At 47.7% G+C, this 27,402-nt stretch overlaps 1 protein-coding gene across 1 annotated transcript in view; it reads right to left on the bottom strand.

Annotated features, from left to right (window-relative positions):
• Positions 1-25,953, bottom strand: part of galr2b (galanin receptor 2b) — a 137,640-nt gene extending 111,687 nt beyond the window's left edge. Inside the window, exon 1 of the mRNA XM_086002242.1 lies at positions 25,693-25,953. Coding sequence (XP_085858368.1) covers positions 25,693-25,953 — 261 coding nt within the window. The remainder of the gene's footprint in view (positions 1-25,692) is intronic.
• Positions 25,954-27,402: the final 1,449 nt, after the last annotated feature.

The following is a 27,402-nucleotide window of genomic DNA, read 5'->3' on the forward strand; positions in this document are numbered from 1 at the left end:
ATGTCATCAGACCTCCACCTGCATATTTAAAGTAGTACCCCCATCAGCCTCAGGCAGGTATTCTTGCTGCCTATATAAGAATTCACAATAATTTACAGTTCTGAAGATCAATTTTTTTGATTAAAGAATCCCTGGGCGTAGTGCTTTTAAATTTCCAGGGATAAAAATGGATGTCGCACCACATGGCCGAAGACAAAAGAGGCTTGGGATGCAGCTTTCTGTGTCTGGAAGTAAGGTTCAATGAAGACAAAGGACAATGCTTTGTTTACAAAGCAACTGAATGCTATTAGCATTTGTTTGTGTATCGAGTGGATACATCTAAACTGCAGAAGAGACTTTTGTATCTTGAATGGGAAACGTTTAAGATTTGAATGGGTTTTAAATCACCCAGCACTGGACAATAGGGCTGTTGCGTTCTCTTTGTTTCAGCCCAGGGAGCTCCGGAAGACACATTAACCCAGTCTAACCACTTTGAGTTAGCCAATCACAGCTTTCTCTTGTGTATTGGACCCTTTGGGTGGGGAATTTTGCACACAGCCCTTGCAAGGCAGAATGGCAGGGGCCTCACCAGGTATAAAGATAGTGGCTGAGAAGCTATCTCTCTCTCTTACTTCGCTGGACCAAAGGTGAGCAGGGTGTTCTGACTCCTCAACAAGGTAACCTAGCAGGAGTTTGGGGTGGTGATTTGAGGGTAATTGCTAAGATTGTTTAAATAACATTGTAGTCATTTTATCCCTCGTTTTCGCCGTCTGCAACCCCCCTGTTATATAGTTTTAATGTAATTACTGTGTTCGTGTGATATAGTTTATTCTTTTGATTGTAGTTTATTTAGGTAATAAAACTTGATTTTTCTCTCACCCAAACCACTTGTCCGTTTTAATATCATTAATTATAAGTTCCTCCACTCAGAACTAAAGGAGGGGTAGCGATTCGAAACCGCTGTTTTAAAATTGGTTTTTTTTTGTAAATTGGTCTGAGTGCAGGCAAAGGCTGCAAGACCAGGAAAATTACTTTAAACCAGTTTAAAGAAGCCCCCAAACCCTTACAATGGCGAGCCAGCCAGGAGTGGAGGCAGTTTTTGATTTAATAAATGGTCTGGATGTGGAGAAAGTACCAGCTCTTGTTTCTCTCGTTTTCAGTATGTGTGTAGCCCTGCGAATTTTAGCGGCTGCATGTAGGCTGACCTATCATGGTATAGGTGGCTGGGAGACCAGGGAAAGTGAGATGAGACTGCGGGAAGAGAATGCCCGCCTCATCTCAGAAGTAAAAGAGCAGGAGGAAAGGTTTAGGGAAGTAAGGACAGCTTATAAGCTGGCCTGTGCCCAAAGGTTTAGTGAAACCATCCCACAGGCAGCATCCAGAACGGGGCTGGATAGGGATTTAGAGATCCCAAGACCGCAGCCCACAGCTCCGAGTTCTGAGGAGCCCTGGCAGCGAGGAGGGGTGGACAATGGGGTGTTAGGAGAATACCAGCAGGTCCCACTAGGCAGGCGGGGGCCAGGATCAGCGTACCCCCTCCAACAAGGGAGGTACGGTCCGCCCGTGAGGAGTGAGCCTGAGAATAGGGATCCTCAGCCCACAGCATGTTCGAGTTCACTGGCAAGCACTGTGGCTTGTGTGGGGGGAGGAGCCAGTCATGTTCAGAGTAAGCTGTTTAAGCCAGGGAACAGGGAAGGAGAGTTCTGGGACCCCTGTAGAGCAGGTCCAGTGGCAGAAATCTGGGACAAGGGAGGCACACAGGGGATAGTTTTGGCCCCAGAAAAAAGGCAGGTCCAAAATTCCCCAGTTAAAGCTACCTGGGTGAGGGAACATGAGTTTGCTGTCCATGCAAGTTCAAGTTCACAGCCTACAAAAACAGGAACTGTGACTTGTTTCCAGGGAAAAGCAGACAAACCCAGAGAGAGATTTGCACCAGCAGGCTGCCAGGTACATTATACAGTGCCGGTTATTTGGACATGGGGGAGGAGGTTCCCAGCCAGCTGGGGCTGTGACCCAAGCTCAGGGTCCGCCAGCCAAAGTTTTCCCCATAGAGACACCCCTCAGAAGGTCTCAGCGGGTGCCCCAGCCTAAGAAAGCATGGTCACCCACTTTACAGTGGAGTAGGGCGGGCTCCCGAGCCAGGGAGAAGCCAGAGAACAGAGGCCCCCACTCAACAGCCATAAGCTGCGAGGGACCAGAGACAGGAGGCAGTCCAGCTTCGCTGCAGCCAGCAGCAATCTGTGACAGTGCCAGAGATTAGTCTGGCCATCCGGAGACGGGCGGCATCTGTATTATAGCTATGTGTGTGTATATAGCGTGCTTTTAAGGTGTATTTTAAGTTTTGTTGATTTAACTAGTTTTAAGTTAAAGTGCAAAGAGTTTAAGTTTACAAGTGTGCCGAACGTTTGTATTTTGGTCCGAGGTCGAGGGACCCGACCATGTCTCCACCTAAGGCAGCAGGTCCGTGAGACCTGGCTGCGTGTCCTTTTAAGTTTTTACAGGAGATTGGAAAATGAAGCAGCCATGTTCGCCCAGCCCGAGCTGGACACCGAATGAAGATATGGAGACAGAATGTTGGGGATCACCTCGCCACTGGACGAATCCAGGAGACCCCGCAGCGATCTTCGGGAAAAACCGGACAGAGTCCGGAGGAACTTGCCTACTCCTCCTACGGGGAGGAGATGGCTCCAGCTGGGTGGGGCACGGCCCCCAACCCAGCACTATCCTGACCGAAGTTCACGTGCGGGAGACCTCGCTGTTGAGGAGTCACGATGGGGAAGCGCGGGCGCCTTGTGATAGGGACGCGTTCCCGGGGGTGGGTGGTGATGGCCCAGGAATGATTGTATAGAGGAGGGGGAGACCCAAGAGTCACGTGGGTGCGGTCGGGGGAGGGAGGAACTCACCCGGGGGCCCACGGGCAAAGAGGATAAGTGTGGCTGGGAAGGATGAGTGGGTGGCCGGATCAGTGTGGGGCCAGGGAGAGCCGCCACACAGGCACCCATCATTTTCTGCAGCCAGTCGAGGGAAGACGGGAGGGGGAGGGACTGGGAGTCATGAGATCCCATACTCCCCGGTCTCGGTCTGTGCCAAGGTAATTTTAAACATGAGGGGTACCCCGCCTCCACGAAAGGACAAGGGAACGGCTCGGGGCTGGCGGAGCAGGCTGGTCTGTAAATCCATTCTGCCTGTTTTAAAGTTTAAGACGATCAAAGGGGGGTGGAAGGTACTTTACTGCCCGAGTGGGAGGAGCAATACCCACTCGAATTTCGCGACCCACCATCGGCACGTGATCGGGGTTCATTTAAGCATGTTGTTTAATGATTTTTTGTATTTTGTGTTGCAGCCCCAAGTTGAGCAGAGGCGTCGGATCCTCTCCGTGCTTGGGACCAGTTTGTGACAACTCCAAGTTGAGCAGAGGCATAGGACCCTCTCCATGCTTGGGATCATTTTGAGTACATTGTGTAACTAAGATTGCAACATTTTGTAATAAGTTATGATGTAAAAGGTGATTGTAAATTTGGTTTACCTTGTATAATTTTACAAGCGTGTAGGGGTATGAGACCCCTTATTGAAAACTGAAGTATCTGTAAGATGCCTACTGTACCATGGTTTTTTTCTTGAATTTAAGGGGAATAGACGGGACGGGGATCAGTGGCAGATAGCTATTAGGTAAATACAGGGGATGGTTGTTTGTGAGGGGTCAGAAATTATTGCTCATTTCTTCAAGAGGATACTACAAGCAAGCTGGAAGTATCCAAGGGCGGACTGTAAGAATTCGCAATAATTTACAGTTCTGAAGATCAATTTTTTTGATTAAAGAATCCCTGGGCGTAGTGCTTTTAAATTTCCAGGGATAAAAATGGATGTCGCACCACATGGCCGAAGACAAAAGAGGCTTGGAATGCAGCTTTCTGTGTCTGGAAGTAAGGTTCAATGAAGACAAAGGACAATGCTTTGTTTACAAAGCAACAGAATGCTATTAGCATTTGTTTGTGTATCGAGTGGATACATCTAAACTGCAGAAGAGACTTTTGTATCTTGAATGGGAAACGTTTAAGACTTGAATGGGTTTTAAATCACCCAGCACTGGACAATAGGGCTGTTGCATTCTCTTTGTTTCAGCCCAGGGAGCTCCGGAAGACACATTAACCCAGTCTAACCACTTTGAGTTAGCCAATCACAGCTTTCTCTTGTGTATTGGACCCTTTGGGTGGGGAATTTTGCACACAGCCCTTGCAAGGCAGAACGGCAGGGGCCTCACCAGGTATAAAGATAGCGGCTGAGAAGCTATCTCTCTCTCTTACTTCGCTGGACCACAGGTGAGCAGGGTGTTCTGACTCCTCAACAAGGTAACCTAGCACAGGAGTTTGGGGTGGTGATTTAAGGGTAATTGCTAAGATTGTTTAAATAACATTGTAGTCATTTTATCCCTCGTTTTCACCGTCTGCAACCCCCCTGTTATATAGTTTTAATGTAATTACTGTGTTCGTGTGAAATAGTTTATTCTTTTGATTGTAGTTTATTTAGGTAATAAAACTTGATTTTTCTCTCACCCAAACCACTTGTCTGTTTTAATATCATTAATTATAAGTTCCTCCACTCAGAACTAAAGGAGGGGTAGCGATTCGGAACCGCTGTTTTAAAATTGGTTTTTTTTTGTAAATTGGTCTGAGTGCAGGCAAAGGCTGCAAGACCAGGAAAATTACTTTAAACCAGTTTAAAGAAGCCCCCAAACCCTTACACCTATTCAGAAGAATAGGTTAAAATTCCAGACAGGCAGATCAGTGCGGAACATCGGCAGGTAAGTAACCCAGCCGATCTTATCTGCCCGCCTGGTTTCCACTGGGCAAGTAGGGTTAAAATCGCCCCTAAAATAATCATTATTGTGATAAACAAGGTTAAAAAATCTGCTCTTCTGTAATATTTCTTTAAACCTGTAAATACAGAATGGAAAAGCAATTTATAAGTGTTTAGTAACGTATTAATTTACGATTACATTTTAAATCAAATTTACCTCCTCACCCGGAACCAAGTCTAATTCTATTGTAGGTTGTGCTGCTAAAAAGAGCGCAATGCACATCACGTAGGCATGAGCCTACAGGAGGGTAATTCACTTCCACCAATAAATGTTAGTCTTACAGCATGAATATCATCACCTTCACGCAGCCCACAAATGGGACCAAAGTTTGGCCAGATAAATCCAGTAGTGGAGGTGCTTTGTAAGTCTCTGTATTTATAAGTGCATCTGATCGTGACAAAAAAAGGGTCAGAAATGACTGTAATGGTGCTCCATGAAAAGCTGGAAATCATACATACACTGTCGGAATAAAACCTGCTTGAGTTTAAAATGTGAAGGGGCTATAATTGCTCTGATTTCAATCAGCAGCAGTTTTCTACCAATATTTATCTGGAATCATCCTGTTTGTGATTTTACTACCCACTTACTGTTTATTTTGAAAAGGTTTTAGCATAAATATTGCAACTTCAAATTTATTATATTGAATTAAGCGTAGCTGTAATGGATTGGGCAACGCGATGAAAACAACAATTAGATCAAAACGGGCCATGTTGCTGCCTTCTGTATTTTTGTGCACTAAACATACATTTGATGCCAGATTGAATATAAGGTTCAGTCTTCCGTTGTTCGACAAATGCTTAGTCACAAAAATGTCACAAACGTAATACAAGCTGTTGTGATTCATTATCTACAGGGAATTATTCCAAGACGTCTTTAGGATCTTATATACATTATATATTTCAAAGCCTCCCACACTGCTTGAATTTTATTATCAGGTCGACTTAGAAAACCAATACCAATTATAAATAGAAAGTGCACTCTAGAAAACTGGGGAGTTGTTGGGAACAATACAAAGCCATCGCCTACATGCATACAAAGAGGATGCAGGATACATTTCACCCTTTTAGGTGTCAGCCAGTTGCTCAGTTGGTAGCACTCTCACCTCTGAGTCAGAAGGTCGTGGGTTCAAGTCCCACTCCAGAGACTTGAGCACAAAATCTAGGCTGACACTCCAGTGCAGTTCTGAGGGAGCGCTGCACTGTCAGAGGTGCCGTCTTTTGGATGAGACATTAAACCGAGGCCTCGTCTGCCCTCTCAGGTGGACATAAAAGATTCCATGGGACTGTTCTCCCCGGTGTCCTGGCCAATGTTTATCCTTCAACCAACAGCAATAAAACAGATTATCTGGTCATTATCACATTGCTGTTTGTGGGACCTTGCTGTGCGCAAATTGGTTGCTGCGTTTCCTACCTTACAACAGTGACTACACTTCAAAAGTACTTATAGTCTGACGAAGTGGGAGAGGGTTCCAGATTTCTTTCTCTCTCCATGGACGCTGCCCTGGCCTGCTGAGTTTTTCCAGCGTTTTCTGTTGTTACTTCGAAAGTACTTAATTGGTTGTACAGAGCTTTGGGACGTCCTGAGGTCATGAAAGGCGCTATAGAAATACAAGTCCTTACTTTCTCTTTTCTTTTCTCTTTATATTAATTTGAAATGGTAATACACTCCGGCATTCAGGGAAAAGATGCAGAAGTGAGTAAAGCATTGTTTTATTTAACAAACCTCCCCTCAAACAGTAAGAAAATTACATTGATGCATTTGCATAGTAAAAATAGAAAGTCAGTACCTCAGTGCTAATTATTATTGTTGTAAGCTCTAAAAACGAATTGCATAACTTTGGGAGGTGGGCTCATTTACAAGGACCCTGCACATGGTTAGCTTCTGAGGAGAGCAGTACATCACTTCCATTGGTACATGAGGCTGCCTCAATTATCTTGCCAGCTCTCTCTGGTGACATCTTGAGATCCACACAGGACTCCTGAAGGTGAGTAAATAGATGGAAGAGCAAGCTAACTGCCAATCTATATTGTGCTTGGCTAACTGCCAATCAATTTCCATATTGCAATCCAAGGATATGATGACTGTCTGTTGAAAATGAAAAACTGCATTGCAATTGAGCTTCAGACATCCAATCATTTCTAAGAAAATCACAGCTTTCATTACTTCAAAAATTTGGAAAGGATCTTTACGCAGGAACGGGAATAGGCCGTTAACCCCATGTGTCTGTTCCGCCATCCTATTAGATCATGATTGATCTGTATCTTAAATCCATTTATCCATCTTTGCTCCATATCCCTTGATACCCCTACCAAACATAACTCTATTGATCTCAGTCATGAAAATTGCATTTGATCCAGCATCCACAGCCTTTTTGTGGGAGAAGGTTCCAGATTTCCACTATCCTTTGTGTGAAAATTGCTTCCTGATTTCACCCTTGAATGGCTTAGCTCTAATGACCCCTTGTCCTGGATTCCCCCACCAGAGGAAATCGTTTCTCTTTATCTACCCTATCGAATCCCTTTATGATGTTAAACACCTCAATTAGATCGCCCCTAAACATTCTAATCTCAATGGAATTCAAGCCAAGTTTATGCAACCTGTCCTCATAACTTAACTTTTCAAGCCCCAATATCATTCTGGTGAATCTGTGCTGTACCTCCTCCAAGGTCAATACATCCTTCCTGAGGTGCAATGCCCAAAACTGAATGCAGTGCGCCAAAAGGGGCCTGACAAAGGCTCTGTACATATGAAGCATAACTTCCTCCCCTTTGTATTCCAACCCCTCGAGATAAAGCCCAATATTCCATTAGCCTTTTGGATTGCTTTTCGTACCAGAAAAAAATGCACAGCCATCTCATTCTGCTGCTGGCCGCCCATGGAGAAAATGCTAAACTGCTTGCCCTGGTGAACAAGGCATCAGTCAACTGCTTGATACATCAGTGAAATGCAGATTGACTGATAATGCTGATGTTCCCTGTGGCAGCACGGAATAAGCCAAACACACAAAAATTTAACACTGCCGTGGCCTTGACAGCCATTGTCAGTAACATCCCCTTGGTGGAGGTTGGCTGAAAGTTAGATTCCAGGAGACCATATATCTCTGTGATTGTATTCCTTCTGAAGTGAAGCCTGCAAAGGCAGTTTCCTCTTGATATTCCAAGGTCGGTGTTTCTCTCCCTGTAGATGAAAATTGTTGAGTAACATGGGTAAGGAAGGACACACACAATTTTTCAGCCACCTCCCTATTCTACCCAGAAAATGTTACCCTTTGTTTTTTCACCCACTTTGTTACCTTACTCCGCATGTGCAGAAGTTGGGTTATCCCCTCCGCCAGACTGAGACTATATGCAAATTTAGGTTTAATCTGTTTGTAGCATTATGTACACTAATCAGATTAAGATATAGCCATTAAAGGTGCTACTGCTGAGACAGGTGTAAAAATATGTGGAAAGGCTATATACAGAATTGTATATCCTCACATTTGGTAGCATAGCAAGTGTTATGTATTGTGTGTTCTATTGTGTGTTCTCCTCCCACCTGTGGTGGCGCTGTCACAGGAGATAAATGGTTGGGTGTTCTCTGTTAAGTTTAGCTCTCTTTGTTCGGAACTTGCCAGAACTCCCTTTCCTTCCAATAAAGCACTTCATGTTTGAATCTCTGAGTTCTGAGTCCTAAATTGTGTCTAGGTAGAAAGGTACCGACACAACAAGTGGCCACGAGGAGCGGACGAAGCTGCATACGTTATGGGTGCAGTGAGTAAACAGAAAATTTAATTTGAAACGTGAGATGGCTACTATATTAGGAAACATCGGTGATTTTGATGAAAATGTGGAGCAATGGAGCGCTTATACAGAACGTTTTGACTATTTTGTATTGGCGAATGCGGTGGCAAATGAAAAGGTCGTGCCTACCTTTTTGAGTGTAATCAGGCCGAAGACATTCAATTTACTTCACAACCTCGTGCAACCAGAAAAGCCAGGAACTAAAACATATAAGCAACTAGTGGAAATTCTTGGAGCACATTTTTCACCAAAACCTCTGGTTATTGCTGAGAGATTTAGATTTCATAAACGGAATCAAGAGGAGGGGGAATCAGTGACGATGTTTATTGCTGCTTTAAAAAGGTTGTCGGAACACTGCTAGTTCAAGGAGGTGCTGAATGACACCATTAGAGACAGACTTGTGTGTGGTCTGCAAAATGCAGCCACACAGAAGCGCCTTCTTACTAAGGACAACCTTACTCTTGAAAAGGCCATTGAAGTTAGTGTCTCCATGGAGATGGCGGAAAAGGAGGCTCACCAGTTGAGTTCAACAGGGAGAGTTCACAAGGTGTCATCTGAGCCTAAAGGTGCGCGGAACGGCACATGTTACCGTTGTGGGAAAACGGGCCATCACGCTAATGACTGCTGGTGTACGGAGCTGGAATGCCGAAATTGTGGCAAAAAGGGTCACATTGAACGCGCCTGTAGAGGTAAAAAAAGAACAGACAGAGCTGGGAAGCATGGAAGCAAAATGTCTGTATTTGGACAAGAGAGGAAAAAGAGTGTTCATTCAGTGCAGTATGATGGAACAAGCAAAACAGAGGAGAGCGACACCTCTGAGGAGGAAGAGGTGCACATACTGACGGTTGCAGGTGATTTAAATGGCTACTGGGTGTCACCACTGGTGGAGGGACAATCAGTGCGGATGGAGGTGGACACAGGCGCGGCTGTGTCCCTTGTTTCAGACACTGTCTACAACAAAATGCTAAAGCATCTTACCCTTCAGCCAACAAACATTGTGCTAAAGACGTATATCGGCGAACCTGTGGCCATGAGAGGCGTCATTGAGGTGACAGTTAAATTGAACGGACAGACTGCAAAACTGCCACTATATGTGGTAAAGGGAAATTACCCATCGCTACTGGGACGTGCGTGGCTAGAGAAAATCACGCTGGACTGGCCTGCAGTCCGCATGATGTCAAAAGGGGAGTCAGGTCTGACTGCAGTGTTAAACAAACATGCAGAACTCTTCAATGGGGAACTTGGGAGCATGAAAAAGATCAGCGTGAGACTGGACATTAAACCTGACAGCAAGCCGGAGTTTCACAAAGCCCGACCTGTACCCTATGCAATTAGGCCAAAAGTTGAGGCTAACTTGGAGGTCTTAGTCGAGAATGGAGTCCTGGAGCCTGTGAGTGTGAGCAAATGGGCCACACCCATTGTTCCTGTCCTGAAAAAGGATGGATCTGTTCGAATCTGCGGGGATTTTAAAGTGACTATTAACCCGGTGCTCTCTGCAGAACAGTACCCTCTTCCCCTCATTGATGATCTTTTTACGGGCCTGGCCGGAGGGCAAAAGTTCAGCAAAATAGACTTATGTCAGGCTTATCTACAAATGCATGTCGATGACAAATCAAAGGAACTGCTGACAATTGTGACACACAAGGGGCTATACAGGTACTGCCGCCTTCCGTTTGGAATTACGTCGGCCCCTGCTCTATTCCAAAGGGCAATGGATCAGATTTTGAGTGGACTGCCAGGAGTCCAGTGCTACCTGGACGACATCCTTGTCACTGGGACAAATGAGGAGGATCATCTTCTGAACTTGGATGCGACACTACAACGACTGAAAGAGTACGGATTCAGAGTTCGTAAAGACAAATGTGAATTCTTTCAGTCTTCAGTTGAGTACCTGGGGCATGTGATTGACGCTACTGGCCTGCATAAGGCGCCATCAAAGGTCAAGGCGATCGTGGAGGCCCCAGCACCCCAGAATGTGAGCCAGTTACGTTCATTTCTGGGGCTACTTAACTACTATGGGAAGTTTATTCCAGACTTAGCAACATTGCTGAAGCCGTTACATCAGTTGCTATGTCAAGGCAAAACATGGAAATGGACTGAACTGTGCAACGAAGCTTTCGCCCAAGCAAAGAAAGCATTGCTGAAATCGGAGGTCCTGACACACTTCGACCCAAAGCTACCCGTGCAGCTAGCATGTGATGCATCACCATATGGTGTGGGAGCAGTCATATCCCACATCATGCCTTCGGGTGAAGAGAAACCTATCGCCTTCGCATCACGCACCTTGAACAAGGCCGAGAGTAACTATGCGCAGATCGAGCGCGAGGCCTTGGGAATCGTTTTTGGAATTCAAAAATTTCATCAGTACCTGTTTGGGAGAAGGTTCACACTCCTGACGGACCACCGTCCATTGACTTCAATCTTCGGGCCCCGCACCGGAATTCCGTCTCTCGCTGCAAGCAGGATGCAAAGGTGGGCTTTACTGTTGTCAGGACACACATACAACATCAAATATCGCAAATCAGACTTGCACGGCAACGCAGACGGTCTCTCGAGGCTACCCTTGCCTGTTACTCCCCCAGAGCCTCGTCAGATAGACATCTTCTACTTTAGACAAGTGGAGGGAGCACCTGTCACTGCAGTTCAGGTGCGAAGGTACACCCGCAACGATCCAGTCCTGTCTGAGGTAATGGACGATGTCATTCGAGGGAGAGCTATAGGAGATTCTCCTAGTTTGAAACCTTACGTTTCAAAAAGAAATGAGCTCTCCGTCCAGGCAGGTTGTCTTCTTTGGGGACGCCGTGTCATCATTCCGCCACCTCTGAGGGAACCTATACTGCAACAACTTCATACAGGCCACAGTGGGATGGTTCAGATGAAGGAAATGGCAAGAAGCTACTTCTGGTGGCCAGGTCTCGATGGGAATATTGAGGAGAAAGCCAAAACATGTTCCCCATGTCAAAGGGTCCGGAATGTTCCACAGCTGGCAACCCTACACCCCTGGGATTGGCCTGCAGAAGTGTGGCAGCGAGTACATGAGGACTTCGCCGGTCCTTTCGAAGAGAAGATGTTTATGGTGGTTGTGGACGCTCGTAGCAAGTGGCCGGAGGTCGCTGTGATGAGGTCTACCACGGCAGAGAAAACAATTGAGAAACTTGGTGAGATGTTCAGCCGTTATGGCTCACTGGAACAACTCGTAAGTGACAACGGTCCACAATTTGTATCACAGGAGTTTGCAACCTTCCTGCATGTGAATGGTGTCCAACACATCAGGTCTGCGCCCTATCAACCCTCTACTAACGGCCAGGCAGAAAGGTTTGTGCAAACTTTGAAGCACGCCTTGAAGGCATCGCAAGGTCAGGGCTCAATCCACCAACGTCTGAACAGTTTCCTGTTGTCCTACAGGAACGAGCCGCATGCCACAACCAAAACTTCCCCCGCTTCGCTCATGATGAAGAGGCAGTTGCGGACAAGTTTTGACTTACTCAAACCTCCAAGGGCAGAACAGGTTGTCCATTGTCAACAACAAGCTCAAGTTGAAAAGAGAGAGAAAAGAGCCAAGGAGAGACGGTTTCATCCGGGAGAGCACGTCCTAGCTCGAAACTACAACACTGGACCAAAATGGGTTCCTGCTACAGTGATCGCGCAGACGGGCCCTGTGTCTTACACGGTTGAGACTGCTGAGGACGTCGTCTGGAGAAGACACACAGGTCAACTGTTGCTAGGAGCAGAGACAGCTACAGAGGCTCCAACGGCTGGTTGGCCTGAACTGTTTCCGGATGATACCGCAAACCAGCATCCTTTGCCACAGTGCTCTTCTCCAACACAGGAAGTCAAAGAGACTGTTCCACCTGTGCAAACTCCTGACTTTCGACTGACACAGGCACCTTCTCCATCCAGGCCTGTGTCAATGCCTACTGCTGTGGAAGCCAGCGATGACCGCCGGTATCCTGTCAGAGAGCGGCAGCCTCCAAGACACTTGGATCTGTAGGCTTAGTGACTTACCCACAAGACTGGGGCAGAATAAACCCCAGGGTAAAGTCAGGGGTTGAGGCAGTCTACCTCTACCCTAGGTTCGTTGAGTGCATTGAAAGTAACTTACCTGTTGAGGAATAATGTGGACCTTCCATTTAAGAGGGGAGGAAATGTTGTGTATTGTGTGTTCTATTGTGTGTTCTCCTCCCACCTGTGGTGGCGCTGTCACAGGAGATAAATGGTTGGGTGTTCTCTGTTAAGTTTAGCTCTCTTTGTTCGGAACTTGCCAGAACTTCCTTTCCTTCCAATAAAGCACTTCATGTTTGAATCTCTGAGTTCTGAGTCCTAAATTGTGTCTAGGTAGAAAGGTACCGACACAACAGCAAGGATGGCAACTGTGCTGCAAACCAGCAAAGACCTGGCTTCACTGCTTTTGTTGCTGCAATAATTATGTCCTGCATTCCACCTGAACTTGGAAACGGAGGGACAAAGGATATGAACAGCAAAAGAACAAACTGTGTGATAGAGGTCAGCCCTGGAGCAAACAGAAATCCCGTATTACATTATTGACAAACAAAGAGAAAGATATATATAGCCCAGTAGTAAATGGAGTCGGGGGCTGAGGGAAAGGAGGGAAGATTGACAACTGAAATCCCTTTTTGGTTGACAGTGTTGGATGCCCAAACAAAACAATTGCTTGACAGCCCATAAACCAAAGCAGTCGAAGTGTCCATGCACTGCTGTGGTGCAGAAACGCACAGTGGAGGGAAATTAAGCTTCGGCAGCTAATGTGGTGACAGAGTGCCCCATAGTGTATATTTTATAAAACTGCACTGATCACTCAGTAACCACTGCAAACTGTTAGCAGCACTACATATAACTCGTGGTCATTTCACAGCCTGCAATCAAGGCCACTGGTTTGTGATTTTCAGAGAACTAATTAAATCCACTGACTGTGATCCCAAAACAACAGCAAGAATCCCAGAAAATCCTATCTAATGACAAACGAATTTGACTTATCAGCCAACAACAACTTGCATTCATGTAGCACCTTTAGCATGACAGCAACAACAACTTACATTTTTATAACGCCTTTAACGTAGTAAAATATCCCACGGCGCTTCATAGGAGTGTTATCAAACAAAATTTTACACCAAACTACATAAGGAGATATTAGGAGATGTGACCAAAAGCTTGGTCAAAGGTTTTAAGGAGCGTCTTAAAGGAGTAGAGATAGGTGGAGCGGTTTAGGGAGAGAATTCCACAGCTTAGAGCCCAGGCAGCTGTAGGCAACGCCACCAATGGTGGAGCGAGGAAAATTAGGGATGCGCAAGTGGAACACAGTAAAACATTTGAGGTCAGATCCAAGTAGGAATAGGATGAGTAATTGGGAAGGTGGCTAAAGGTGATGTTAAACAGGTTGGTTTTAAGGAAGATTTTGAAGGTAGTGAGAGATGTAGCAAGACAAAGGAGTTGGGGTGGAGTTTTAGTGTGCGGGGCCAAGATGATCAAGGCCAGAGTTGGAGGAGTGGAGGACGTGGACAAGAATACACAGCTAGAGGAGGTTACAAAGGTAGGGAGAGGCATGGCTGGTGAGGAAATTGAAGAACCAATGGGTGGCCCTAATTCTACACAATGGAGTTGTGGAATACAATTCTCAAAACACCAGTAATAATCCTGGATTCCATGGACGACAATAGAACTTAACTTCTCCAGTCATTAAAACAGTAGCCCTGCCTATAACCCCCATGAGACAGCTCCTGTTAAAATACTTATTTTCAGTACTCAGAAGATACCTCAATAGAGCTTCACTCCTACCCATATAAAAATCAAACAAGATGCAATGGACTGGGAACAACTTTAAGGGCCATTGTCACCCGTGCAGTGTTGTTAATCAAGCATTGGAACTCTGTTTATAAGAATGCAGCACACTGATTCATCTGAAATGCATTGACATATTTCACATTGCAAAGGACACCATCAGGCTATTTCTGCATAATATTACCAAAACATGTCACAATCAAATATCAACCAGCTCTTCCAAGCCAAGTGATTCCATTTCTATTACCCTCAATGGCAATGATTTGTCTTTAAAATCCTCTTGACTATCGGTGTTGATTTGTTTTCAATTTTTGCATTTAAAAGAGGTAAAGGACAATGGCATCATCGAGAGAGCCAGCTTGGAGGCCTTGCTGAGCCTGACAATGTGAAGGAGCTGCAGTAACATCCTGCTGGGTGGAGATACTAACGCAGCAGGACTTCCAGAGCACAATGTGGTCGTGCAATTCCCTTACGCTGCCCATCTCAACTGAGTTACAGTTCTGTTGGCACTTTTTTTTCTTGGTTTTCAGGTTTTTCTTTGACGGGTCACAAATATATAAAGATGATAACAGTCCTTTCATGGTGAAACCAGGGAGCATACTGCAGTAAGTATTTCCACTTTGTTAACAGAACCTGAATACATTCACAGTGCTACATTTTCACTTATGTGATATAAACGTAAAAGCAAAATTCAAAATTAGGAATGAGATAAGAACAGCACTAGGGGGAAGATCAAAGGACTTTGTCAACTAATTCTGTAAACCACAACTAAAGTAGCAGAAGCAGAAACTTGGGAGAGGTGATCAGAGACTAGAGCCTGGGAGAGGTGATCAGAGACTGGGGCCTGGGAGAGGTGATCAGAGACTGGGGCCTCGAGAGGTGATCACAGACTGGGGCCTGGGAGAGGTGATCACAGACCGGGGCCTGGAGAGGTGGTCAGAGACTAGGGCCTGGGAGAGGTGATCAGAGACTAGAGCCTGGGAGAGGTGATCAGAGGCTGGGGCCTGGGAGAGGTGATCACAGACTGGGGCCTGGGAGAGGTGATCACAGACCGGGGCCTGGAGAGGTGATCAGAGACTAGGGCCTGGGAGAGGTGATCAGAGACTAGAGCCTGGGAGAGGTGATCAGAGGCTGGGGCCTGGGAGAGGTGATCACAGACCGGGGCCTGGAGAGGTGATCAGAGACTAGGGCCTGGGAGAGGTGATCAGAGACTAGGGCCTGGGAGAGGTGATCAGAGGCTGGGGCCTGGGAGAGGTGATCAGAGACTAGGGCCTGGGAGAGGTGATCAGAGGCTGGGGCCTGGGAGAGGTGATCAGAGCCTGGGGCCTGGGAGAGGTGATCACAGACCGGGGCCTGGGAGAGGTGATCACAGACCGGGGCCTGGGAGAGGTGATCAGAGGCTGGGGCCTGGGAGAGGTGATCACAGACTGGGGCCTGGGAGAGGTGATCACAGACTGGGGCCTGGGAGAGGTGATCAGAGACTGGGGCCTGGAGAGGTGATCAGAGACTAGGGCCTGGGAGAGGTGATCACAGACTGGGGCCTGGGAGAGGTGATCACAGACTGGGGCCTGGAGAGTGATGTGCCTCAATAATTCCGAGACTCGATGTTAGCGAAACAAAACAAGGCTTTTATTAACTTAGAAAGTAACACGTAAGAGAGAGAGGTATCTTCCTTCTGGAGACTGAGGCCAGACTGAGCTAGCTTACAAAAGGGGCCAGGTATGGGCGGAGCCCTACACACAGCACATTCCAGCACATTCCAATAAACAATACAATGAGGACTGGGGGAAGGGAAATGACACTGAAACCGACCACAGTCACAGGCAGTGATGAATGGAATATTTCATCACATTCACCCCTTCTATAGATTTAGTCTGTTTGGGGGTTTGATAGTCCTCTGCGACCGACGTGGCTGTTGTGGTGCCGCGGGTGTCGGCTGGGTGTCCCCGGTAGCCTCCTGGGTCTCTGCCGGGGGTGCCGCCAGGGTTGTTGAAGGGGTAGTTGGTGGGGGTGCCGTTGGTCGATGTTCTTCCGGGGGTGATGAAAGAGTAGTGGGTGGGTAAGAGTTGCTGTGATCGTTGTTGCTGCTATTGCCGCGGTTGTTGTCGATGCCGGCTGGGGCGACGTCTTTTATGGACACGGTGTCCTCCCTTCCGTCGGCGTGCCGGACATATGCGTATTGGGGGTTGGCGTGGAGTAGGTGTACTGGCTCCACGAGAGGGTCCGTCTTGTGGCCCCTCACATGCCTTTGCACGAGTACCGGACCTGGGGTGGAGAGCCATGACGGCATGGATACGCCTGAGGTGGATTTCCGGGGAAAGACAAACATTCGTTCATGAGGCGTGGCATTAGTGGCCGTACACAATAGCGACCGTATCGAATGGAGCACATCCGAGAGGACTTCCTGCCAGCGGGAGATAGGGAGGCCCTTGGTCCTTAGAGCTAGAGTGACTGCTTTCCATACTGTCCCGTTCTCTCGCTCCACTTGGCCGTTACCCCGGGGGTTGTAGCTGGTGGTACGGCTCGTGGCGATCCCCTTGAACAGCATGTACTGGCGTAGCTCTTCACTCATGAAGGACGCCGCCCTATCCGTATGGATGTAGCTCGGCATACCGAACAGGCAGAACAGGCTGTTGAGGCATTTAATGACCGTGGCGCTGGTCATGTCTGGGCAGGGGAAGGCGAATGGGAACCGGGAGTATTCGTCCACAATGTTCAGGAAGTAAACATTGCGGTCGACGGACGGGAGGGGGCCCTTGAAATCTAAGCTGAGCCGCTCAAAGGGCCGTGTAGCTTTGATTAAGTGGGCTCTATCTGGGCGGTAGAACCGAGGCTTGCACTCAGCGCAAGTGCGGCAGTTCCTGGTCAGAGACCGAACTTCCTCAATCGAGTAGGGTAAGTTACGGGACTTTATGAAGTGGAACAGCCGCATGACCCCTGGGTGGCAGAGGTCGTTGTGGAGGGTCTGTAGCTGATCCCCGGTGGCGCTGGCACACATCCCTCGTGAGAGGGCGTCAGGGGATTCGTTAAGGGCCCCTGGCCGGTAAATGATGTCGTACTCGAAGGTGGAGAGCTCGATCCGCCACCTAAGAATCTTATCATTTTTAATCTTCCCCCTCTGTTTATTATTGAACATAAACGCTACCGACCGCTGGTCGGTAAGTAGGGTGAAGCGTTTGCCGGCTAGGTAGTGGCGCCAGTGGCACACTGCCTCCACGATGGCTTGGGCCTCCTTTTCCACGGAGGAGTGTCTGATCTCGGGCCCTTGGAGGGTCCTCGAGAAGAACGCTACGGGCCGCCCCGCCTGGTTGAGGGTGGCCGCCAAGGCGAAGTCAGACGCATCACTTTCCACTTGAAATGGAGTGTTCTCATCCACTGCCTGTAGCGTGGCCTTCTCAATATCCTGCTTAATGCTTTTGAAGGCGGCGTGGGCCTCAGCAGAGAGCGGAAAAGAGGATGCTTTCAAGAGGGGGCGGGCTTTGTCGGAGTAGTTGGGGACCCATTGGGAATAATAAGAAAATAACCCCAGGCACCTTTTCAGGGCTTTGGGAGTGTTGGGCAGGGGCAGCTCCCGTAGGGGGCACAATCGGTCGGGGTCTGGTCCGATTTCCCCATTCTCCACCACGCTGCCTAGTATGCAGAGGCGCGTGGTGTTGAAAACGCACTTGTCCTCGTTGTAGGTGAGGTTGAGTTTTTGTGCGGTTTCCAGGAACCTCTCGAGGTTCGAGTCGTGATCCTGCTGATTGTGGCCGCAGATGGTGACGTTGTCGAGGTAGGGGAAGGTTGCCTGCAAGTGGTGGTCATCGACCATGCGGTCCATCTCCCTCTGAAAGACCGAGACCCCATTCGTCACCCCAAAGGGGACTCTGAGGAATTGGTAGAGGCGTCCGTTCACCTCGAAGGCGGTGTATGGGCGGTCCTCTGGTCTGATAGGGAGCTGGTGGTACGCTGACTTGAGGTCGATGGTGGAGAACACCCGGTATTGGGCGATTTGGTTCACCATTTCTGATATGCGGGGTAGCGGGTAGGCGTCTAGTTGGGTGTACCTGTTGATCGTTTGACTATAGTCGATCACCATCCATTTCTTCTCGCTACCCCTTACCACTACCACTTGGGCGCGCCACGGGCTGTTGCTGCGTTCAATAATGCGCTCTTTCAGGAGCCTGTCTACCTCGGTCGCGATAAACCGCCTGTCCTCCCAGCTGTACCTCCTGCTTTTGGTCGCTATTGGCCGGCAGTTAGGGGTAAGGTTCGCGAATAGCGAAGGCGGCTTTACCTTCAGGGTAGCCAGACCGCACACTGTGAGGGGCGGCTGGGACCCACCGTACTTGAGCGTGATGCTTTGGTGGTTGCACTGGAAATCCAGGCCCAAGATCACGCTCGCACATAGGTTCTTCATGATTAATACTTTAAAATTATCGTATACAGTTCCGTTAACGCCCAATTGTACCGTGCAGTAACCCAGAATGGTCGATGTCTGGGTTTTATCAGCCATAGAGATGGTACCCTGAGCAGGGACCACCTTTAGGGAGAGTTGTTGTGCCAGTTCAGGGTGGATAAAACTCTCCGTGCTTCCACTGTCAATTAAACATTTAACCCGGCACCCGTTTACCTCGATGTCCACCATTGATTTGGATAGCGGGTGCGGCCTGGTCTGGTCCACTGTGACCGATGCCACTGTAGGGCCCTGATCGATACAAGATGGCGTCCACGCTGTCTGCTCATAAGATGGCGGACCCCACGAGGTCGGGCAAGATGGCGTCCAAGATGGCCGCTCCCACGGCGCACACGCGGCGGTGGCGGGTTTTCCGGCGGTTGGTTTTCCGGCGGGGTTCCCTCTGCACACCTTCCCGAAGTGCCCCTTCTTACCGCACTTAAAGCAGGTGGTGCCTTTCGCCGGGCACAGGTTTCTGGTGTGTTTTGGCTGCCCGCAGAAGTAGCAGTTGGGTCCCTGACGCGTCACGGCTGTCGTAGGGCTTCTGGGGGGAGAGCGGGGCCCCGCCGGTGTCGGGCTGCCGGGCGGGGAAGATGCCTTCCAAGATGGCGGCACCCTTGGTGCACACGTGGCGGCGTGGGCGGCGCGGGCCGAAGAGTAGGCGTCCGAGTTTCTCTGGGCCACATCCAGGGATCGCGCGGTGTCCGCAGCCTGTTTCAGGTCCAACCCCGTTTTTTCCAGCAGTCTTTGCCGGATGTAAGTGGAGCTGAGGCCTGTGATGAAGGCATCGCGAACAAGCTCGTCAGTGTACACTGCGGCTTTTACATCTCGGCACTTGCAGTCTTTGCCAAGCATTTTCAGGGTGCTTAGGAACTCCTCCACCGATTCCCCAGGTCGCTGTGCGCGAGTAGCCAGCAGATGCCTAGCATACACCTCATTCGTAGGCTGCTGGTAATGCGCCTTTAAGATGTCGCAGGCGGCCAGGTACGTATCGGCATCTTGGATGAGGGGGTAAACCCGGTGGCTTACCCAATTCCGCAGAATTCCGAGTCTCATCCTCGCAGCGTCCGTAGCGTCTTTGACGGCTGCGGAATTGTCCAGGAAGAATTCCATACACTCAAACCAGTGTCCGAAGCATGCTGATGTGTCCGGAGCATGTTGATCCAAATCCAAACGTTCGGGTTTCAGGAGTTGATCCATAGTGTTGAAAAATAAGTTAATAAAATTGATGTGCCTCAATAATTCCGAGACTCGATGTTAGCGAAACAAAACAAGGCTTTTATTAACTTAGAAAGTAACACGTAAGAGAGAGAGGTACCTTCCTTCTGGAGACTGAGGCCAGACTGAGCTAGCTTACAAAAGGGGCCAGGTATGGGCGGAGCCCTACACACAGCACATTCCAGCACATTCCAATAAACAATACAATGAGGACTGGGGGAAGGGAAATGACACTGAAACCGACCACAGTCACAGGCAGTGATGAATGGAATATTTCATCACAGAGAGGTGATCAGAGACAAGGGCCTGGGAGAGGTGATCACAGACTGGGGCCTGGGAGAGGTGATCACAGACTGGGGCCTGGGAGAGGTGATCAGAGCCTGGGGCCTGGGAGGGGTGATCACAGACTGGGGCCTGGGAGAGATGATCAGAGACTAGGGCCTGGGAGAGGTGGTCAGAGGCTGGGGCCTGGGAGAGGTGATCAGAGACTGGTGCCCAGGAGAGGCGATCAGAGACTAGGGCCTGGGAGAGGTGATCAGAGATTAGGGCCTGGAAGAGGTGATCAGAGATTAGGGCTTGGGAGAGGTGATCAGAGACTAGGGCTTGGGAGAGATGATCAGAGATTAGGGCTTGGGAGAGGTTGTAAAGGTATAGCCAAATTTCAGAAAGATACACCATCCTATGAACAGAATTCTGACTTTATTAAAACATGAAAACTGGGTTTAAAAATCTAAAAGCCTCAAAAACACAGGCTGTAAACAGACTGCAGGCTTCTGAGATAAGATGAAGGGTTGTTTGACACAAAAGTTGTAAACACCATACAAGCTTTTGAAATGGGAATTGGTCGATTAATATTAAGACAATAGCCCTGTTGAAACAGCAGGTTGGAGGTTCCTCTATGTCTGAACATTGGAAGAAACACAATAGCAATGCCCAAGTTAAGTATTATAAACCAACACTTTGGACAGAAGCACAGAACATTAAAAAACCATGTGCCTTTGAAAACATGACATCAACTAAAAGAAATACCTGCCGTAAGATAGTTTTATGTTAAACTTAGAACAAGGAGACAGATGTCTGTAATACAACCAGTTGAAGTAAATAATAAATGCATAGAACACCCTAGTTGGTGTTTTTGATTTACATGTTGTAAAAGGTACAAACAGAAGGCTTTGTAAATATGATATCAATAGATGACACCAAGCAATCACATGGTTTTTGTATTGAAAATGGAACAGTTAGGTGACACAATGGGCTGGATTTTCATTGAGGAGTCGAGTAGGAGGCGGGACTACAACTTTCGGGGTTGTAGTCCCGCCTCCATCGAGTTCTAACCAACCCATGCGATTTTGACTTGATTGACCTTGTTGAGCCCACCCAGCGGGCTCAGCAGGCCAATTAAGGACCACCCGGCAACAGGTGATGTCACAGATTGATATTTCATCTGTCAAGACCTTTTGACAGATGAAATATTAGCGTTTCACAGCTGTTTGAAGCTGTCAAACACTGACAATCTGTACTCTAAGTTAATTCCTTCCTCTCATGATGATTTAGAGATCTCCCCGGAACAGAAAGCTGAATGCTGCAATTTTTGACAGCTCACAGCCATTCTGCTTTCTGTGCCGGTGAGATGAGGGACTCCCGAGACCTGAAGGAAGGAAGGCTGTAAAGGGAAGTAAAGGTATGTAAAACTTATTTAAACACTTTACACACATCAAACACACTTACCTTTGCACTCATGCACCCATCACTCACCTGAACACCAGACATCTCGACCCCTCCAAGTCCTTCATCCCGACGGTCCGCCTCCTCTAACTTGACGTGGTTTTGAGCCATCGGGAATCCTACACTTCAACATTAAAAATAGGGATTAGGCTAAAAACTGCCTGTTAACTACCTGTTAACAGGCAGTTAATTGGCACTAATCCCCTTCCCACCTCGGGGAGGTGGGTCCCAGTGCTGGTCGGGTACCCGCCTCCTTTGAAACTGGCATGGAGGCGGGATGGGATCGTGCCCCCCGATTTTGAGATTTTAACCCCCCACACGCCTCCAATCCTGCCTCCACAGCCCAATGAAAATCCTGCCCAATGTCTGCTCATAACCAGTTAAGGTGATATTAAGAATTGAATTGAAGACCTTTGTAAGAATGGCATCAAAGAGATAAATCTGTTATAACCATTTTTTATGATAAGTTTTTGAACACCTATGCAGCAGATAGGATTCTGAAAGTTAACAGCTGAACTGACAGTAAGATTAGAAAGAAATCAACAGAAAGAATGACTAGAGATAATTAGCTTACATCAGCAAGAAACTTCAAAGAATATACCACCGCAAAAAGGGTATAAAATATGAAACTTTCAGATAGGAAGTCAGAAGTCGCTGGAAGGGGCAAGCGATTCTTAACTTCAGAGGCAGACTTTGTAAGTCTTTAACTCTTTGAGTCTCAGGGATCAAAATTATTTGATTTTGGTGGATATCCTGGATTAAGAATAATAAGAAATGTAAAAATGTAATGAAGTTAAGATTTGAGAATAAGGATCTCTGAGAATAAGAAATGTAAGCTGTTTGTATTTTGAACTGTTAAAGTTGCGATTGACTCACCAGCTGTTAACTGCATGTCAGTTCTTTAATAAATCTATATATTTTTAGAATTGTCTCAAATAGTATTTCTGTATCAAACTCGCGAACTCAATCTCTGTACATTCTTTGGTGAGGAGTTACAGAGTTCTGGGGGAGTATTCCGGACCCTCATAATATCCGGAAGGTTACAGTCTAGTTAAACTTATTAAAAGTGCTATCTGGAAGACAGTAACATCTTCAAGTCATTCCTTTCCTTTAGAGAGAGATAGCCTGGACCTTTAGACCCAATTAAGCGTCTTATAGAATTTGGCTATCTCTAACTTTAGTTGAAGGTGAACCTCTGGGGAATATGTCTGATCTGGGGTAGCCCGAAAAGGGCTATGACTAGTAATTATCCCTTCAAGGTGATCAGAGACTAGGGCCTGGGAGAGGTGATGAGAGACTAGGGCCTGGGAGAGGTGATGAGAGACTAGGGCCTGGGAGAGGTGATCAGAGACTAGGGCCTGGGAGAGGTGATCAGAGACTAGGGCCTGGGAGAGGTGATCACAGACCGGGGCCTGGGAGAGGTGATGAGAGACTAGGGCCTGGGAGAGGTTATCACAGACCGGGGCCTGGGAGAGGTGATGAGAGACTAGGGCCTGGGAGAGGTGATCAGAGACTAGGGCCTGGGAGAGGTGATCAGAGACTAGGGCCTGGGAGAGGTGATCAGAGACTAGGGCCTGGGAGAGGTGATCAGAGACTAGGGCCTGGGAGAGGTGATCAGAGACTAGGGCCTGGGAGAGGTGATGAGAGACTAGGGCCTGGGAGAGGTGATCAGAGACTAGGGCCTGGGAGAGGTGATCAGAGACTAGGGCCTGGGAGAGGTGATGAGAGACTAGGGCCTGGGAGAGGTGATCAGAGACTAGGGCCTGTGAGAGGTGATCAGAGACTAGGGCCTGGGAGAGGTGATCAGAGACTAGGGCCTGGGAGAGGTGATGAGAGACTAGGGCCTGGGAGAGGTGATCAGAGACTAGGGCCTGGGAGAGGTGATCAGAGACTAGGGCCTGGGAGAGGTGATGAGAGACTAGGGCCTGGGAGAGATGATCAGAAACTAGGGCCTGGGAGAGGTGATGAGAGACTAGGGCCTGGGAGAGATGATCAGAAACTAGGGCCTGGGAGAGGTGATGAGAGACTAGGGCCTGGGAGAGATGATCAGAAACTAGGGCCTGGGAGAGGTGATCAGATGCAGAGGCCTAGGAGAGGTGATCAGAGGGTGAATAGTGGGAGAGGTGGTGAACAACTGAGGTGCAAAAAAAATTAAATCTTATCTTCTGATCAGGCAACTGACCCAGTCTTTACCTGCCTAAAACTTGTGTTTAAGCTGGCTTCGCAGAGGCATGAGAAAAGGGTAGAAAATAAGCCTCTGTGAAAGGCAGAAGATATTTACTGACAACGTACCATTTGCCTGTCGGTGCTAATGTCAACTGTAGATAAAATCCAGAATTAGGAACATAGGAACACGAGTAGGCCATTCAACCCCTCAAGCCATTCAATTAGATCATGTACATCAACTCCATTTATCCGCTATTGAATCATATCTCTAGATACCCTCACCCAACAAAAATCTATCGACCTCAGTCTTGAAAATTTCAATTGACTCAGTATCCATGGCTTTTTGTGGGAGTGAGTTCCAGATTTCCACTACTCTTTGTGTGAAAAAGTGTTTCTTACCTTCACTCCTGAGTGGCTTAGCTCCAATTTTAAGATTGTGTCCCCTTTTTCTGGATTCCTCCACCAGAACGAATAGTTTCCCTGCATCTACCCTATTGAATCCTCGGCATATACTTGTCAGGATACTGAAAACCAGCATTCCTCTTCTCCTTACACTGCCCTTCAAGCCGTCTCGGGGAAATGCCCTCTGTGCCCTTTCATTCTGCACAGAGGGGTTTCCTGTACAGGCTGCTCCTGCACACTCTCCACTTTGCCATCTTCATCTGCCATCCAGACACGCCTTGGCGCACCATCTTGCCGTCCGGCAGAGGCGGGGGTCCCCAATGGGGGGCTCTCTACACGGGAGTCCTCCCTTTATCTATTGGGGACTTGGCCTGGAGGGTGATGCACAGAGCAGTCCCGTGCAATAAAGTTTTAAACAGGTTCACAGACTCCCAGGCCGCCTGCCTTTAAGCGGCCTGGAGGAGTCTGTTTTCCATGTATACACAGAATGTGAGAGGTTGCAGCCCCTCTTTCATTATTTGAAGGGGCTGCTCCTCGATTTTTGGCTGCACTTCAGTCCCACACTCCTGATCTTTGGTCAACCGGTGCGGAGGGGAGCGGGTGGGTCAGGGGACCTCCTCGTAGGACTGCTCCTGGGCCTGGCCGAAGTGGCCATCAACTGGTCCAGGCAGCGGGCGGTCGAGGGGGGTCGTTTGGCCTGACTGCTTGCCTCTCTTCCGCGGCCATGTTCGCGCCCGGGTGGCCCTGGAGATGGAGCACACTCGAGGCCTTCCGCAACCAGTGGGCGCCGCGGTGACTGGAGTGCATCATCACCCCGGCTAATCAAATTTTAATTTAAGTTGTTAAGTTTTATTTAAAGTTTTATTAGTTACAGATTATTTGTTTAACCACCCAAAACCAGAAGAGTACACTGCCCTTCACAACTTGGACAGTTATTTTAAATTCCTGTGGAGGGTAAGAAGCACAAAAGGTACAGAGATGGAAAGGGGGCTGTAGAATCAGAGATAAGTAGATAAAAAACAAAGAGGAAGGGAATATTATTATGTGTTTACTGAGGCCCCAGCTCCAAGCATTCCTAGTTTTATAAACAGATGGTAAACTTAATATTCCAGGACCCTTTCTGCATTTTCAGGTATGTGCGGTGACTCGAGTAGCAAGTAAATAGCTCCCAAACTGAAAAAAGAAATCGATAGAGTTCAAAAACAATATAATTCCTATATCCATTGGCCTTCCTTTCCTTATCATTTTTTTCTTGTTAATGCAGAACCTAAACAAAGTTGCAGCAGCGTTGTGGCTTCACTTTCCCAGGCCTTCTGTCCAAGTTTCCTCACCCTTTGTTTATCCATTGACAAATCGCTCTGTGTTCCCTGCAACCTTTCACTGGTCTCCAAATGACGTAGGGTAATGTTGGTGACATCTTCCATAGGCATGGGGCCAGCTTCCATCTGTATGCTGAAGATACTCAGCTCTACCTCTCCACCACCATTCCTTGGCCCCTCAAACACCTCCGTGCTGCCAGGCTGCCTGTCTGACGCCAAGTCATGGCTAAGTTCAAATTCTATCCAACTGAACTCAGAGAAGGCTGAAGCCATTGATTTTGGCTGCCACCATAAAGTCCACTCCCTTGCCATTTGTTCATGCGTTCTGTGCAAAATCTTTTTAACCAGAGCTGAGCCTCAAACCCTGCATCCTATTCATTGCCATGACCATTTATTTCTACCTCTACATCATTGCTTCTTTGTCACCTCTACTCAATTTTTCCAGTGTCCTCCTTCCTGACCTCACATCCTTTCCCTCCAAAACTCTGGCACCCACATGCTGTCTTTCACTGAGTCCTTGTCACCCCTGTCTTTGCTGACCTACACTGGCCCCCTGTCACCCAATACATTCAATTTAAAATCTTCATTCTCATCTTCACATCCCTCCATGGCCTCGCCCCACCCTATTACTGTAACCTCCTCCATCCTTTGTTCCTCTGATTCTAGCCTTTTGTGCACCCCACCCTTCCTTTACCCCTCCATTGGTGGCATAGCCTTCATAGAATCATAGAATCATATAGCACAGGAGGCCATTCAGCCCATCATATCTGTACTAGCTCTTTGATAGAGCTATCCAATTAATTTCACTCAGCTGTTCTTTCCCCATAGTCCTGTAAATTCTTCCCCTTCAAGTATTTATCCAATTCTCTTTTGAAAGTTACTGTTGAATCTGCTTCCACCATTCTTTCATGCAGTGCATTCCAGATCACAACAACTCGCTGTGTAAAAAAATGTTTCCTCATGTCGCCTCTGGTTCTTTTGCCAATCACCTTAAATCTGTGTCCTCTGGTTATTGACCCTTCTGTCACTGGAAACAATTCCTCCTTATTTACTCTATCAAAACCCTTCATGATTTTGAACACCTCTATCAAATCTCCTCTTAACCTTCTCTGCTCTAAGGAGAACAATCCCAGCTTCTCCAGTCTCACCACATAACTGAAGTCCCTCATCCCTGGTACCATTCTAGTAAATCTCTTCTGCACCCTCTCCAAGGCCTTGACATCCTTCCTAAAGTGCAGTGCCCAGAACTGAACCTCTACCTGAGGCCTAACCAGTGTTTTATAAAGGTTTAGCATAACTTCCTTGCTTTTCTATTCCTCTATTAATAAAGGAAAGGATCCCATATGGTTTTTTAACAGCTTTCTCAACTTGTCCTGCCACCTTCATGGATTTGTGTACAAACATCCTCAGGTCTCTCTGTTCCTGCACCCCCTTTAAAATTGTACCAGGTAGTTCCGATTGCCTCTCCTCATTCTTCATCTCAAAATGTGGCCTTCAGCCACATGGACCCTATTCTCTAGAACTCCTTCCCTAGACCCTTCCACCTGCCCACTTCCCTCTGCACCATTACAAAACGTTCTTAAAACCCATGTTTTCAACCGAGCTTTCAGCCACTCTTCCTAATTTCTCCCCATGGATTGGTGTCCATTTCTTCCACCCTCTGTAAAGCACCGTAGGTCCTTTTCTACATTAAAGGTGCTATAATTTCTATGAGTACACCTG

The sequence above is a fragment of the Somniosus microcephalus genome, chromosome 11 (assembly GCF_052327205.1).
Source record: "Somniosus microcephalus isolate GS21.2 chromosome 11, FLI_Smic_1.0, whole genome shotgun sequence".
In the NCBI taxonomy this organism is placed as follows: Eukaryota; Metazoa; Chordata; class Chondrichthyes; order Squaliformes; family Somniosidae; genus Somniosus; species Somniosus microcephalus.